Below are 13,775 nucleotides of genomic sequence, written 5' to 3'. Positions count from 1 at the left end.
TTTTCAGCGAAGTAATTTTTATGTAGAGATAGTGAACAGTTCCGGCCATGCATATACAGCTATGGCAAACCCACCTGACTCACTCAGCCATATAGACACACTAGAAAAAGTCAGCACATCTAAAAATAATTACAAAACACATACTCTGTAATATAGTACAAGGAAAAAAAGAACTCTTATCTATCACTAGGATTTCCAGATATTAAGGCTAAGTGACAGTCAACACCAATTTTGAAGAAAAAATGTGCTTTACAATCAATTAACTTTTCAGGCTAGTATGTCTTATGCTTTGCACACAGCAAAAGCATGGAGCCAAAAGACTGAAACGAAAATGCAGTTTTAAAACTAACACATTTGATTGTGATTTATAGAGAATGAGGGGAAAACAGACAGCACCAGAACACAGCTAGACTAGGAAATTTAACAGTCAGGAATCTCACCAACTACAAATTTTTCAATCTTTTTCATGTGCACGAAAAACCCCACCCACCATTAAAGAAGGTTAACAATATTGATGCTGACAGATGGGATCCTATGACTTCCTACTGCATCAAGTCACCCTCCTGCAAGACTTGTTATTGCAACATTACATCACCAACAAAGTGATGATCATCTGCAATGACTTCAGCAAATGCAAATGAAAAAACAACTCATCATTAGCCTGCTAATAGGCTCTATCTTTCCTAATTATAAATCAGCTGTCATAAAATACATACAGCAGTTCATTTCTAAAAATTAAACTTCATATGTTTAGACACAAAAGATTCTACTATTAACCCAAGTTTATCTCATTTTCTCTTTCCCAGGTAATGGATGCTTTTTTTTTTATTGTTTATGTTGCTGCTCTTTGATATTTTCTATTAATGAAAAACAATAGAATAAAAGAACTTTTGAGTAATTTATCGAAGAAAATATTACTTTCATCCAGGACTACGAGATAATCATTCAATATTCTTTCACAAGATGGAAAGAAAGTTGAGCCATCCACTTTGTTATGAATCTTGAATTCTCATTTTGAAAACGTTGCTGATAATGGATCAACAGTAAAAATACAAACAAGTTCTCAGGGAACTGTTATCAAACAGTGCCTGCTTGAGCAGGGAGGTTGGACCAGATGATACACTGTGGTCCCTTCCAATTTGACCTATTCTGTGACTCTGTGACATTGGGAGATATAGACATGTAATTCTGTGGCTTACCAAGTATTTTAAGTAAATAGTAAGCATTTAATTCCTAGTCACAGAAATGAGACAAACTATTGTAGCTACTATACTATTAAAATCTGAACATTAAAAAAAAAAAGTTTAAACTGTTAGGTGTTAAAATTGTTAAAAAACATTAAAAGGTAGTTAGAGATGAACCTTAGAAATATTTTAAATGTATTTTGTACTTTTAAACTGCTGTAACAGCATCAATCTCAGAAGACTCTGACTGTTTTAAGGTCTTGTGTAGAAAATTTTTATGTAACAATCTATTCACACACAAACAGATATCTTCACCTATTTGTCTAATAATTTGAATTTTTTCCACCTGTAATGTAATAGCAATCCTTAAGCAGTACATCGCAAGAATGGTTTAACTGTGCTCTAACCAGAGCACAGCCACATAGGAAAGGACAAGAGTTACGGAAATCAAATGGCAGCCTGCCATTAAAACTCTGTTCTGTGACAATGCCCCCTAGGCATCTTAAGAGAGGTCTCTAGTTTAAAAGCATATTTGTGTTGTAAAAGTAGACAAAAGGCAGAGATTTAAATGCTGGACAGGAAATGCCTTTTCTTCTGAGCCTAAAGTATCACTTTGGCGATGCGTCATCTTTTTGAGACCTTCAGCAAATTTCCAAAAATAAAAAAGACGAAAAACTTCAGCTACAGAAATAAACAAAAATCTCACCTTGTTATTTTCACACTTGTATGGGATTTTGAGGGTATCCATGGCCTTGATCATGGCCTGCATTGCTGTAAATATATTCTGGTACACCAGTTTTGTAAAGCCCCTTTTGTCTTCATCAGAGTAACCTGATCCATGAATGATTCTCATCTGCTTGATAAATGTGCTTTTGCCACTCTCTCCTGTGCCTGCAAGACAAATAAGAAGGATATGCTTTACCCACTGGACACAAACATGACTTTTTTTGCACAATGCTGACAGCTTGCTTACTGCAAGGCTCAACAGTGTCAAATGGTGCTTGGAAGGTAACTACAAGGACCAGTTCAAGGTCAAGCAGCAACATCAGTAGCAACTGAAGAACTGAATTAAAATTTGCACTTTGATTTCACAATTAAACTAAGGAGCAAAATGGCACTCCAAAATATACTTATTATACATGACTTCATATTTAAAAATATTTTTTCTTAAAGATGTAACTGTACAGAACTCTAACTTCATGAGACATTTCATCACAAAAGTTCAGAGAGGAAGAAAAACAATCTAACTCTCAGGACATTACAGTAATCTGGTATTACAAGGGACTGATACATGTGTTTTGGCTTTTTGGTTGGTTTTTTTTTTTTCAGGGGTGTCGGTTTGTTTGGGTTTTGTTTTGTTGTATTTGTTGGTTTGGTTTTTTATTTGTTTGTTTGAGGGGGTGTAGTTGGGTTGTGGCTTTTTTTTGTTTTAGGCTCATATTGGAACAATCAGAGCCCAACAAACTTCAATCTCAGAACCATATGAAATCACTCTTAATTAAAATTTGGTTCATATTTATTAATGAGCAGTCATTCCTTCCACTAAATCTTTTTCATGTCTTTTTTTATACTTTGTATTAAAAGTAGTTCATTGATGAAATATGACTATTTGTCAACTTGAAGTTAAGATCTCCCTGTTGGAAACTTCACAAAGGTTACAACACACAACATTTTTCCTTTTCTCCAATTCAACAAGCTCATCAATGACTACAAGAGCTTATCTGTATTATCCCTGTGTTTGCTTAAGAGGAGGAGTTGAATCTGCACAGCTATGTAAGCCCTGTGTTCACCCAGCTACTCAGCTCTACAGAAAACAAAATGCATTGCTCAGTGCTGTGGTTTTCAGACTTTCAGCCTGGGCTTTATTCTAATCATTTCTGTAACGCTTTCACACCTCATACCGTAATACTCATGTCCAGGACAAAGGCAGCTTTATAGGCCTCTTAGATAATGTTTTCGATCTCTTCTCAAAAAAGTGTGTTTCACAGCAGTGTAGTTTATAGGAGTAACCCTTAACTATTTCTGAGATAGCACACACTGCAAAATCTAAGCCTCTAAAATCTTCTGCCCTTACCACAAGCAAAATTTTGAACCATCACTCCCATTTCCTGCACACATATAATGAACTTCTAATGCAGGTTTTCTTTACACATACATTCCCAGAAAATCAAACATGACAGAATCAGAATGGTTTGGGTTAGAAAGGACCTTAGAGATCATCTAATCACAACACCCCCTTGCCATAAGCAGGGACACCCTCCATTAGACCACACTTCCACCAGACCCCATCTAACCTGGCCTTGAATACTGCCAGAGATGCGGCATCAACAGGATCTCTGGGCAACCTGCACCAGTGCCTTACTACCTTCACATGTAAAGAATTTCTTTCAATATCTTATGTAAACCTACCCTCTTTCAGTTTAAAGCCATTTCTCCTTGTCCAATTACTATATGCCCTCCTAGAAGTTCCTCTCCAGCTTTCTTGTAGGCTCCGTTTAGGTAACGAAAGGCTGCTGGATCATCTCCCTAGAGATCAAGACACTGACTGATATCAATTTGTGCTTTCTACAACCTCATCCATTCATTACAGAACAAGTTAAAAAACACAACCTGGCAATACATTCTAAAAATTTTACCATCTACCATAATTAACAAAAACAACACTGCATAATAGCCTGAACAGGACCCTTGAGCAGGCCTGCTCCACCTGGTAAAAAGAAAACCTGAAATTACGTAAGAAAAAATCTACATATTCTTCTGAGAGAATACGAATGCCTTGTGAGCTCTGTTAGCCACTGCTTCTGCCACCATCATTCTACTAACACCTCCAGTGGATACAAGACAAGAGCAAAGGTGAAACAGTAGTGCAGTGGATCAGCAGAATGGACCAATGAGGGATAAAACTGTACTGAGACCAATTTTCTGCTGGCTACCACAGTACATTTACTTTAGTCTACTCAGTTCTCTGAAGTCAGATATCTGGTATCTTCTCATCTGCCAGAAGACTGCTGAGGCCACACAATGTACCTGAAACTCAATCATAATCAGAGTACCACCACCACACTTCTTCATCTTTTAAAAAACATTACTTTCCTGCCTCATTCCCTCCCTAAAACTAATATAATTCCTCATCTATACTTAGGTGAGAATTCAATATTGTGACTGAATAAAACCCCACATTCCTGGACTCAAGCACACAGCTTGGTTGGTCATCTGACTTTTAAACTTCTTCTCAGATAAAATCAATCTAATGAATGAAAAAAATACTGTCTTCTAAAAATAATAAAGAAATGTCTGTAATAGCGATGAACTCCTCAATCATGGCATAGAGGATTATCAAACTTTGTAAGAGCTTAGCATCTTAAAAACTGAAAATGTCTGAAAACCCCTTTGTTTTGTTATTTTTTTTTCCTTTTCTCTATTTTTCTTGAAATGTTAATAGCTACAACTATCACTGTATCATCAAGAATTTTACAAGCAGAGATCTGAAAGTACTTCTAGCAGTGTTACATCCACAAGCAGAATCAGGAAAAAGAAGCCAGGTTGCTTAAATGCAGAGTAGATCCTTATGCATGCACTTACACCCAGATATATACATATCATGTATAATTTATTTCTCCTGGTACATATCCTGCAAAAATCAAGCTACAGAATGTTGAAATACAACATTCTTTGCTCTGCAAAACTTAAGGAAAAACTTTAAATATAGGTGACAATGCAGCTACTGGAAGAGAGGTTTCAGAACTTGTGGTGACTGACAAAGAAGATACAGGAGATTAATTTAAAGAAAAAAAACCACTGTAGAAGCCTAGAATGACAAGCCTTTCCTTTGTACGGTTGTCCTGTACTTGTTTGTGCTTTTCTCTGCATTGCAACTTCAAAAAAGAATCTTAGGTATAGAACCTTCAGGTCAAATACAAGACTGTTTTTTAACTTAAACAACAAACATACCATTCTCTAAGCAAAATTCACACTGGCATCTCTTAAACAGAAACACTTCTAAACCACACCTGGTTTTTTTTTCTTCAAGTTTATCTATGAAAAGGTACGAAAAACTTGCTATTTTACTGTTTGAAATTTTATATTAAATTAGATAGGACATTCTTAGCATGTAAGGAAGGAGAAAGCCATTGAAATCCACTACTCTGTTAGTCACTGTACACACACACTTGCTAGAACTGTCAAAACAACAGTCTGTACATTTGCAGAAAACTGGCTTTCATCTTGGGGCTTGGATGCAGAAAGAAAGCCTAGAAGTACCTGGAAAGTGAAGATTCATGGGCAAGGGTGGAATCAACATCCTACACAGATGAGCAGAACCATACTATAACCACAATTTCATCAAACATTTACTCAGACAAAGCTGTGAGTTGTACACTGCCTCATAAGTTTACAGAAAAGGGGAGCAATCAACCTCATCAGATAGAAAGTAGCAGAGTAACTCCTAGGAGGAGTAACAGCTAAAACAATAATAGAGAGGTAACGCATGAAAAGAAAAATACTTGATTTCACTTAAAGGTATACTTCACTCGGAAGAAAGTTGAATGTTCTCTATGCTACCACTAATTCAGCAATAGAGAAAACAAAAAATACGGTTTGGTCTGTTGCTGTTCTAGCAGGGCAATGCAGTGGGATCACATTTCCACTGAAACCAAGTATGGGTAAATAAAAACAAAAAACTGTGCAGAATTCAGGCCTTGGACCAGCTTGGCTTTGTAGGTGACAAATCAGTTAAAATGTAGTATGAAATACATGAAGATCCTCCTGGAAACTGAAGCAAAGAAGCCAGTCTGTCCCACCACTTAGAACAGCAGCTTTCAGGGTCACAGTTGAAGGCTACTGCTGTGAGTGATATTCAGTTGGTAAGACTGTAGCAAAATTCCCTGAGGTGGAGGTAAAATTTCCCAGCTCACCCTGCAACATGTATCTGTCCAAGTTCTGGAGCAGAACTAAAGTAGCACTTCTCCATCAAAAGAAGGCAGCAAGGCCAGAGAAACAAGGAGGCTCCCATACAAACAGCTCAGTCCATCTGATGTGGTCATGCACCTAGGCAGACTGCACTCTCATCCTGACATCTCTGAAAGAGATCCTTACCTCTACAACAGCCTTGACCATCACCTCTGTCAACAGCTGCCACAACCGAGTTGACCTGCTTCAAGTTGCTACAGCTATTGATCAGGCAGTCCTTTTTAAGTGAAGTCCACTAGTAAACTATGAACTTTTTCCTCTATTGCTTAGAAAGTATTATCTCCATGACATTGTATCACTGTATCATATCTACTGAAAGATACTTAAGTACCAACCTACACCTCCAACCAATTTATACTACCTCAAGTTAATAACTGAAACTGACCGTTTTCACCTTGGTCATAGAAACAACAAAGAATTTCAGTGACAACTCATCCAGAGACATGAACAGAATTCCTCTAAGGAATTACTAGTCCTGATAATGGATACAGTAGGCATTTTATTATTTTTCACAAAATGAACAGTAGAACTGTTATATCTTCCTTGTGTGATTATCTAACTCATTAAGTGATATTAATAGATTAAACCTCACAAGAGTTGCTTGATGATAGGAAGCATTTCAATGGCATTTCATTTAGAGTTACAGAAAAGCCTATGAAACAGGAAAGCATCTCAAATTTCAAGGGAAAAAAAAAAAAAAAACAGAAAAAGAACTAAGGTGTCCTGAAGTCTGTTCCCACATCAATAGCACCATCTTTTGCAGTTATGTTAAAAACTGAACAGAATAACTATAAAAAGCCAAATTAGGTGAGAACCGCAGGAAAAAAAATTAGGGAGGCCAAAGCTCAGTTTGAACTTAGAATGGCAACTTCTGTAAAGGATAACAAAAAATGTTTTTACAAATACATTAATGCTAGAAGGAAGGGTAAGACCAGCCTTTGCTCTTTATTGGACAAAGGAGGGAACTTAGTATCTACAGATGAGGAGAAGGCAGAAGTGCTTAATGCCTACTTTGCCTCAGTTTTTAGTGGGAAGATGACTTGCCTTCAAGACACCCACCCACTTGGGCTGGTTGATGGTGTCAGGGAGCAGAATGGTTCCCCCCATTATCCAAGAGGAGGCACTCAAAGAATTACTGAAATGCTTGGATGTTCATAAATCTATGGGACCAGATGGGATTCATCCCAGGGTAATGAGAGAGCTGGCAGATGAGCTTGTAAAGCCACTCTCCATCATTTACCAACAGTCCTGGCTCACTGGTGAGGTTCCAGATGACTGGAAGCTGGCCAATGTGACACCCATTCACGAAAAGGGTGCAAAGGAGAATCCTGGTAATTATAGACCAGTCAGCCTGACCTCAGTGCCAGGCAAAATAATGGAACAGTTCATATTAAATGCCATCACACAGAATTTACAGGATGGCCAGGGTATCAGACCCAGTCAGCATGGGTTTAGGAGGGGCAGGTCATGTTTAACCAACCTGGTCACCTTTTATGACCAGGTAACCCGCCTAGTGGATGCAAGGAAGGCTGTAGATGTTGTTTATTTGGATTTCAGCAAGGCCTTTGACACTGTCTCCCACAGCATACTCCTAGATAAGCTGGCAGCCCATGGCTTGGACAGGAGCACTCTGTGCTGGGTTAGGAACTGGCTGCATGGCCGAGTCCAGAGAGTGTTGGTGAGTGGTGTGGCATCCAGCTGGCGGCCAGTCAGCAGTGGTGTCCCTCAGGGGTCTGTGCTGGGGCCAGTTCTGTTTAATATTTTTATTGATGACATGGATGAGGGTTTAGAGTCTTTCATTAGTAAATTTGCAGATGACACGAAGCTGGAAGCATGTGTCGATCTGTTAGAGGGACGGAGGGCTTTGCAGAAGGACTTGGAACGGTTGGATGGATGGGCAGAATCTAATGGGATGAAGTTTGATAAGTCCAAGTGCCGAGTCCTGCACTTTGGCCACAATAACCCCCTGCAATGTTATGGGCTGGGGACGGTGTGGCTGGACAGTGCCCAGGCAGAAAGGGACCTGGGGGTGCTGGTTGGCAGTCGGCTGAACATGAGCCAGCAGTGAGCCCAGGTGGCCAAGAAGGCCAATGGCATCCTGGCCAGTATCAGGAATAGTGTGGCCAGCAGGAGCAGGGAGGTCATTCTTCCCCTGTACTCAGCACTGGTGAGGCCACACCTTGAGTGCTGTGTCCAGTTCTGGGCCCCTCAGTTTAGGAAGGACGTTGAGATGCTTGAGCGTGTCCAAAGGAGAGCAACGAGGCTGGTGAGGGGCTTGGAACACAAGCCGTATGAAGAACAACTGAGGGAGCTGGAGTTGTTCAGCCTGGAGAAAAGGAGACTCAGAGGTGACCTTATCACTCTCTTCAACTTCCTGAAGGGTGGCTGTGGTGAGCTGGGGGTCGGTCTCTTTCTCCAGGCAACAACAGACAGAACAAGAGGACACAGTCTCAAGCTGCGCCAAGGGAGATACAGGCTAGAATTAAGTAGAAGCTTTTCACAGAAAGAGTGGTCAAATACTGGAATCATCTGCCCAGGGAGGTGGTGGAGTCACCATCCCTGGATGTGTTTAAAAAAAGACTGGATGTAGCACTTAGTGCCCTGATCTAATTGAGATGTTAGAACATGGGTTGGACTCGATGATCTTAAAGGTCTCTTCCAACCTAGAAATTCTGTGATTCTGTGTGATTCTGTGAACTCCAGTGATGGTATTTTGAAACTTAACAATGCACAGATTGAAGTTAAGAACCACTTAGAAAAAATGGGAGAGAGGTACAATATTGTTCTATTGCCAAGTGTTTGCTCTACTGACAGAATATCTTTAATTTAAAATCACTACACAATCTTCTTACTTGTTTTGCTTAAAAGGTACATTTGCATATTCCACTTGCTTTTTAAAAAAGAGTAAGCATATAATCATTTCACCATTCACTAAATTATCTCCTCTGTATCATTTTAGTAATTAATAAACATTTCATTAAGATGACTGTCAGAATTCTACATAATATTATTTCATGAATTACTAATGGAACAACAAAAAAGAGCAAGATGAGAAACTATTTATTCCAAAAAAGGATGGATAGAATTTTATGAAGTAGCTCAGGAAGTAGGTAATTACATCAAATAAGGAATATGAAACATCTACATTCATGTAGAGCAATTTGTTTCAAGAATAATCTTGAATCTCTTAAATATTTATGAAAAACTAAGCAAACATTACTCATTACAAATATTACTAAAGTTGTTCCATCATCTCCTTACCTACATGATTGAAATTGTATTGACCATCTTCCTTCAAAAGAGGGAAAAAATACCTGCCATTATGTGGACAGCTAGTCTGAATGTTTTCTACAGAAGAAAAATCCTCTTACAAATTTAATGGTTGTTTTTGAGACTACAATAAAGTTAGTCATTCTAGTGCAGCCACAAAACTTAGAGAAACAAAATACCCATCCTCATTGTACAAGTGATGCACTCAAAATAGTTCAAGTGACTACTACAATAAAGACAGATACTGATTTACTGAAAAACTGGAAGGAAATGGAAGATAGAATTGAAACGTAAAATTCAGCCGATGTTCTGTAGCTTCTTAACTAATGTTAATTCAAGATTTTTTGTGAACCAGAATCCCAAACTCTTTTACAAGGAAATGCAGTTAATCAAATACAGATTTGTGCCAGATAATCAAAACTACACAGCAAAACTACCATTATGCAGCTAGGCACAGCTCATTCCTAAAGTCAGCATTGTCTTCTCCACACCTTCAATTCAGAAAAAATCCCAAACCCACCCACCCAACCAAAAAAAACCCCCAAACCAGCAAGACCCTCCACAAAATCAAAACAACCAGACTAATCAGCAACAAAAAAATACCACCACCGCCTAAGCCTCCACTCAACAAAACAGAACCTCCCCCTTATCTTTTATAGCTACAAACAGATAATTGTCACCATTTTAGAGGTATCTTACTATGGTTTAGGTGTAATTCAGAAGCAAGAAAGCAAGAAAGAGATAAACTGGGTGCCTTCACAGAGGACAAGACATTCCTCAAGAATTTGCACAGCTTTTTGAATGGGTTCAAAGCAGGACAGGATCCCATCTTGTGTGACCTTCTCCTCCCTTCTCTTGAAAGGATCCCTCTGATAAACCACAGATTCCCTAAAGATAATCAACTCTTTCCAATCTGTGCTTAATTTTCCACTTTATATGGTTTGGAACAGCTTCAACAAATTTTGCCTAAAGAACTCATCTGTGCAGAAATAGTGTCACAAATCAAATTTCACCCTCAAAAAATTTTTCTCTATGCTACTCTCAACTCAACCGAACAGCAAACTGTTTAAAGTCAGTCTGTTGGCTGCTGTTCTTCCATGGAAATGTAATAAACAAAACCAGGAGCAAACAACAGCATTTGTAAAAGAAGGTATCATACAAACTCTTACCTTCCTTGCACAGAGGAAAGGCAAAATCTGTCTTTACAAACTTGTCTGTGATTAATTTCAAATGAATGTTTATATGAGGGTGTTGGAAAGCAGACTCCAGTAGATTCCAAGGCACAAGCAAGTCAAAATTGATCATTTATTATCTTCTTTGAGATCAGTATAATACACAACTATTTATAAATCATATAAATATTTTACATAAGCTACTTATTAAAAGAAAATGGTAATAATATGCTGACCGCCACCTGATTCTCTGTGAAAACTACCTTAACTACTAATTCGATAGAGACTGGACTTAGGGTTTAAATCTTTTATGTTTCCTTCATATTACACCAACAGTTCATCACCTCTGCACCCAAGTTGGCCTGAAAATTATGGGGGCTGAGAGAGGCAATACAACACTACATGTTCTGCAGGTCTCCAGGAATTTCAGTATGAGATTTAAGTTTCCCTGCATTCCAAGAAAAGGCTTGAGTTAGCTCTAAACTTTTATTAAGGAAGATCCATAAAATTTATTTACCTAATAATTAAGTCTTTCAAGTTTCTTTCATGTTCTGTTAGTTGGATTATGAACAGACAAACAATACTCCAATTCCTACCAACTCTGAGAGACACTATTTCAGGGACAGTATAAAGCACTATGATTAATCAAAAGCAAGGATAAATACTAGTAGCATTCAAAATTGCAATAGTTTTCCTTTATTTTATTATAGAAGGGAAAAAAAATACCTTAACTACTTTAAACCTTATGTCTTCAGAAAAAAAGCAGTCTTCATGTCTAAGATAACGCAAGAGAGTTTGGCCATCTATGTTTCCCCCATGCCAAGGGCTACCATTCTTCTACCATACAGAAAACTGCAAAAGGTGAATATTTCTCTATTGATATGCTCTATCTGCAAACATAAGTATTAACCACAAGAACATATCAACAAAACAACAGCTGTATTTACCAAGCACACAAAGCCTTACAGTTTGCATGTTCTGCTTTCGTAAGGTATAGTTAGACATTCTGTGACCTTTTTTCCAATCTGTGTTTTAAAGAAGTACTGTAGTACTCAGAGTATATTAGATGTGAATTTGCATCCATCTGAAATACCAATATAAAACAGTATATTATTAAATTTGTTTAACAATATGTTAGCAACAATTAAGTCAAAAAACATGAAAACACCATTTCCAAAGTTTTTTTCCAATTTTTTTAAAATAATATCTATTCTATTCTATGCTTGTGAGCTCTACTTTGAAAGCCTGATATAAACTATTGACCGACCACTCCTACAAAAAGGCACCATCTTTCATCAAAGAGCTGAAAGTACACAGTGCAGCATTTTCTTTCTTAAAATGTGGAAATAAATGCATACAAGTGAATTGCTTTGCTATAACAAAACTAGTATAAATATGAATTTACTGAAAATAAGTTATATGAATAATAACACATTTGTTATGATCCAATAATACAGCATTTCTGATGGCAAATCTTATTATCTGAGATTAGAAACTAAGAACGGCAACTGTTTTTTAGCCTTTTGGTACATTTTTTCCTCAAGAATGGTTGGCCACTGCTTCCAAGAGTGATAGTCACCCCAGTTCCAAGCTTTAGTCTAGATATCCCTGGAAGAAGCAGGAGAAGCACTCCTTCCAGGGGAAAAACAAAAAAGAATGAACAGAAAATCCCTTTGCTTTTCCCCCTTTTTATATGTCCTTCATTCATGCCAAAGAAAGAACATTTTCATATGGATTGAGATGATTTAAAAGAAAGAAAGAAAAGCAAATCATGCTGGTTCTCCTTACACATGAAGATAATAATATTTTTCCCACAAAGCTATTTGGGGTCTTTCTGTACTCCTGAGGAAGACATTTAAGCTCTTCTCTTGGTCTCTTCTGCTTTTGCTTCTTTGCTGCTCATGCTTCAGAGCTCTCTATGACCTCTGTACTAGTACGATAACACGACAGCTGTTGCTGAACACCTAATCAGACAAGAGTCAGCTTACCAATGTAACTATCAAACTTACACTAGAAACATAAAGGAACTATGTATCAAATGTTGGTATGCAGATACTTGTCAGACAGCTTCTCTGGTCCATTCTCAGGCAGCACTAGACTCGAGACACAGGTTTCTTTCAAGCCTCAAATATACCCCCAGCACTAAAATGATGAAGTAATTTTTGCTTTAGTCTAACTGCACACAAACAAGTACAAACAAAGTGCAGGGTCTTGCAAGTAGAGCCCTGAACTGACTGCAGTAAGGAATCGGCTGGGGTAATTAATAGTTTATTTTAATATCACACCTTACAAATGTATTACACATTGTGCATCTTCCTGGTTTCCCAGGGACGCAGATCTTGAGAACATCATAAAGGAAATACTTAATGGTATAAGTGAAAGTTTTACAGCAAGTATTTCTCTCTAGCATTTAACCCCTTTCTCTCATGCTACTGTGAAGGCATTGCTCCTCCTTCCCCAGGGAGACTGAAGAGGTGGTGGTAACTGAAACCCACCCCCACCTGGTCTCAGGACCTCTGACTGAATGAGCACCCATTTCACTCCCACATGCCACCAACCCAGTTACTCCATTTGGGATATCATTGTCATTACAGCTGATCCCAGCATTAAACTGGAAGGAAGGTTGGGTGGGGGGAGCTCAGGCATTTATAAGGAACAAAGAAACCTCAGAAAACAGAATGGGCAGGCAGTTGCAGCAGACATTGGCTGCTGGGAGAGCAAAAAAGGAGGTGAACTGGGGAGCACAAAGGCAAGTCCAGTGCAGAGACTGCTTTGAAATCAGCAGGTGTGAGTAGCCCTGGGAAGAACTTCTGCCATCCCCTACAAGGCAAAGCTCCTCCTGGCTGGCCTTCACCCCATGGACACTGCAGACCTGCGGAGCCCAGGGCTGCCCCTCTTGCCAGCCTCCTCCCATGTGCAAGTTTCTCAGAGGCTATTTAGCAGCCATTAGAAAGACTCTGTCCCCAAAAGACCTGTCCCTTACTACAGGCAGTGTTCCTTCATCTCTTCACCCCCAAGGCACACCCAGAGCTCAGCAGGGCTGACAGACCATGATAAGCAGCTCTGGCACAGCAGCTATACAGTAAGAACACGTGACTCCATTTTTATTTTCATCCCACAAATATTGTGAGAGGCTCAAATTTTGGGTTTGTGTTCATCTTGTTCCTACATTCACAGTGTA

At 38.6% G+C, this 13,775-nt stretch overlaps 1 protein-coding gene across 2 annotated transcripts in view; it reads right to left on the bottom strand.

Moving 5' to 3' along the window:
• LOC119695238 (guanine nucleotide-binding protein G(q) subunit alpha) overlaps nucleotides 1-13,775 on the bottom strand; it is a 119,068-nt gene that overhangs the window by 75,692 nt on the left and 29,601 nt on the right. For both annotated transcript variants that reach the window (XM_038123266.1, XM_038123267.1), the window contains exon 2: nucleotides 1,891-2,075. In XM_038123266.1, the coding sequence (XP_037979194.1) occupies nucleotides 1,891-2,075 (185 nt within the window). The remainder of the gene's footprint in view (nucleotides 1-1,890; nucleotides 2,076-13,775) is intronic.

The sequence above is a fragment of the Motacilla alba genome, chromosome Z, assembly GCF_015832195.1.
Source record: "Motacilla alba alba isolate MOTALB_02 chromosome Z, Motacilla_alba_V1.0_pri, whole genome shotgun sequence".
Lineage (NCBI taxonomy): Eukaryota > Metazoa > Chordata > Aves > Passeriformes > Motacillidae > Motacilla > Motacilla alba.
Note: the sequence above shows the minus strand (reverse complement) of the source record. Positions and strands in the feature narration are given on the sequence as shown.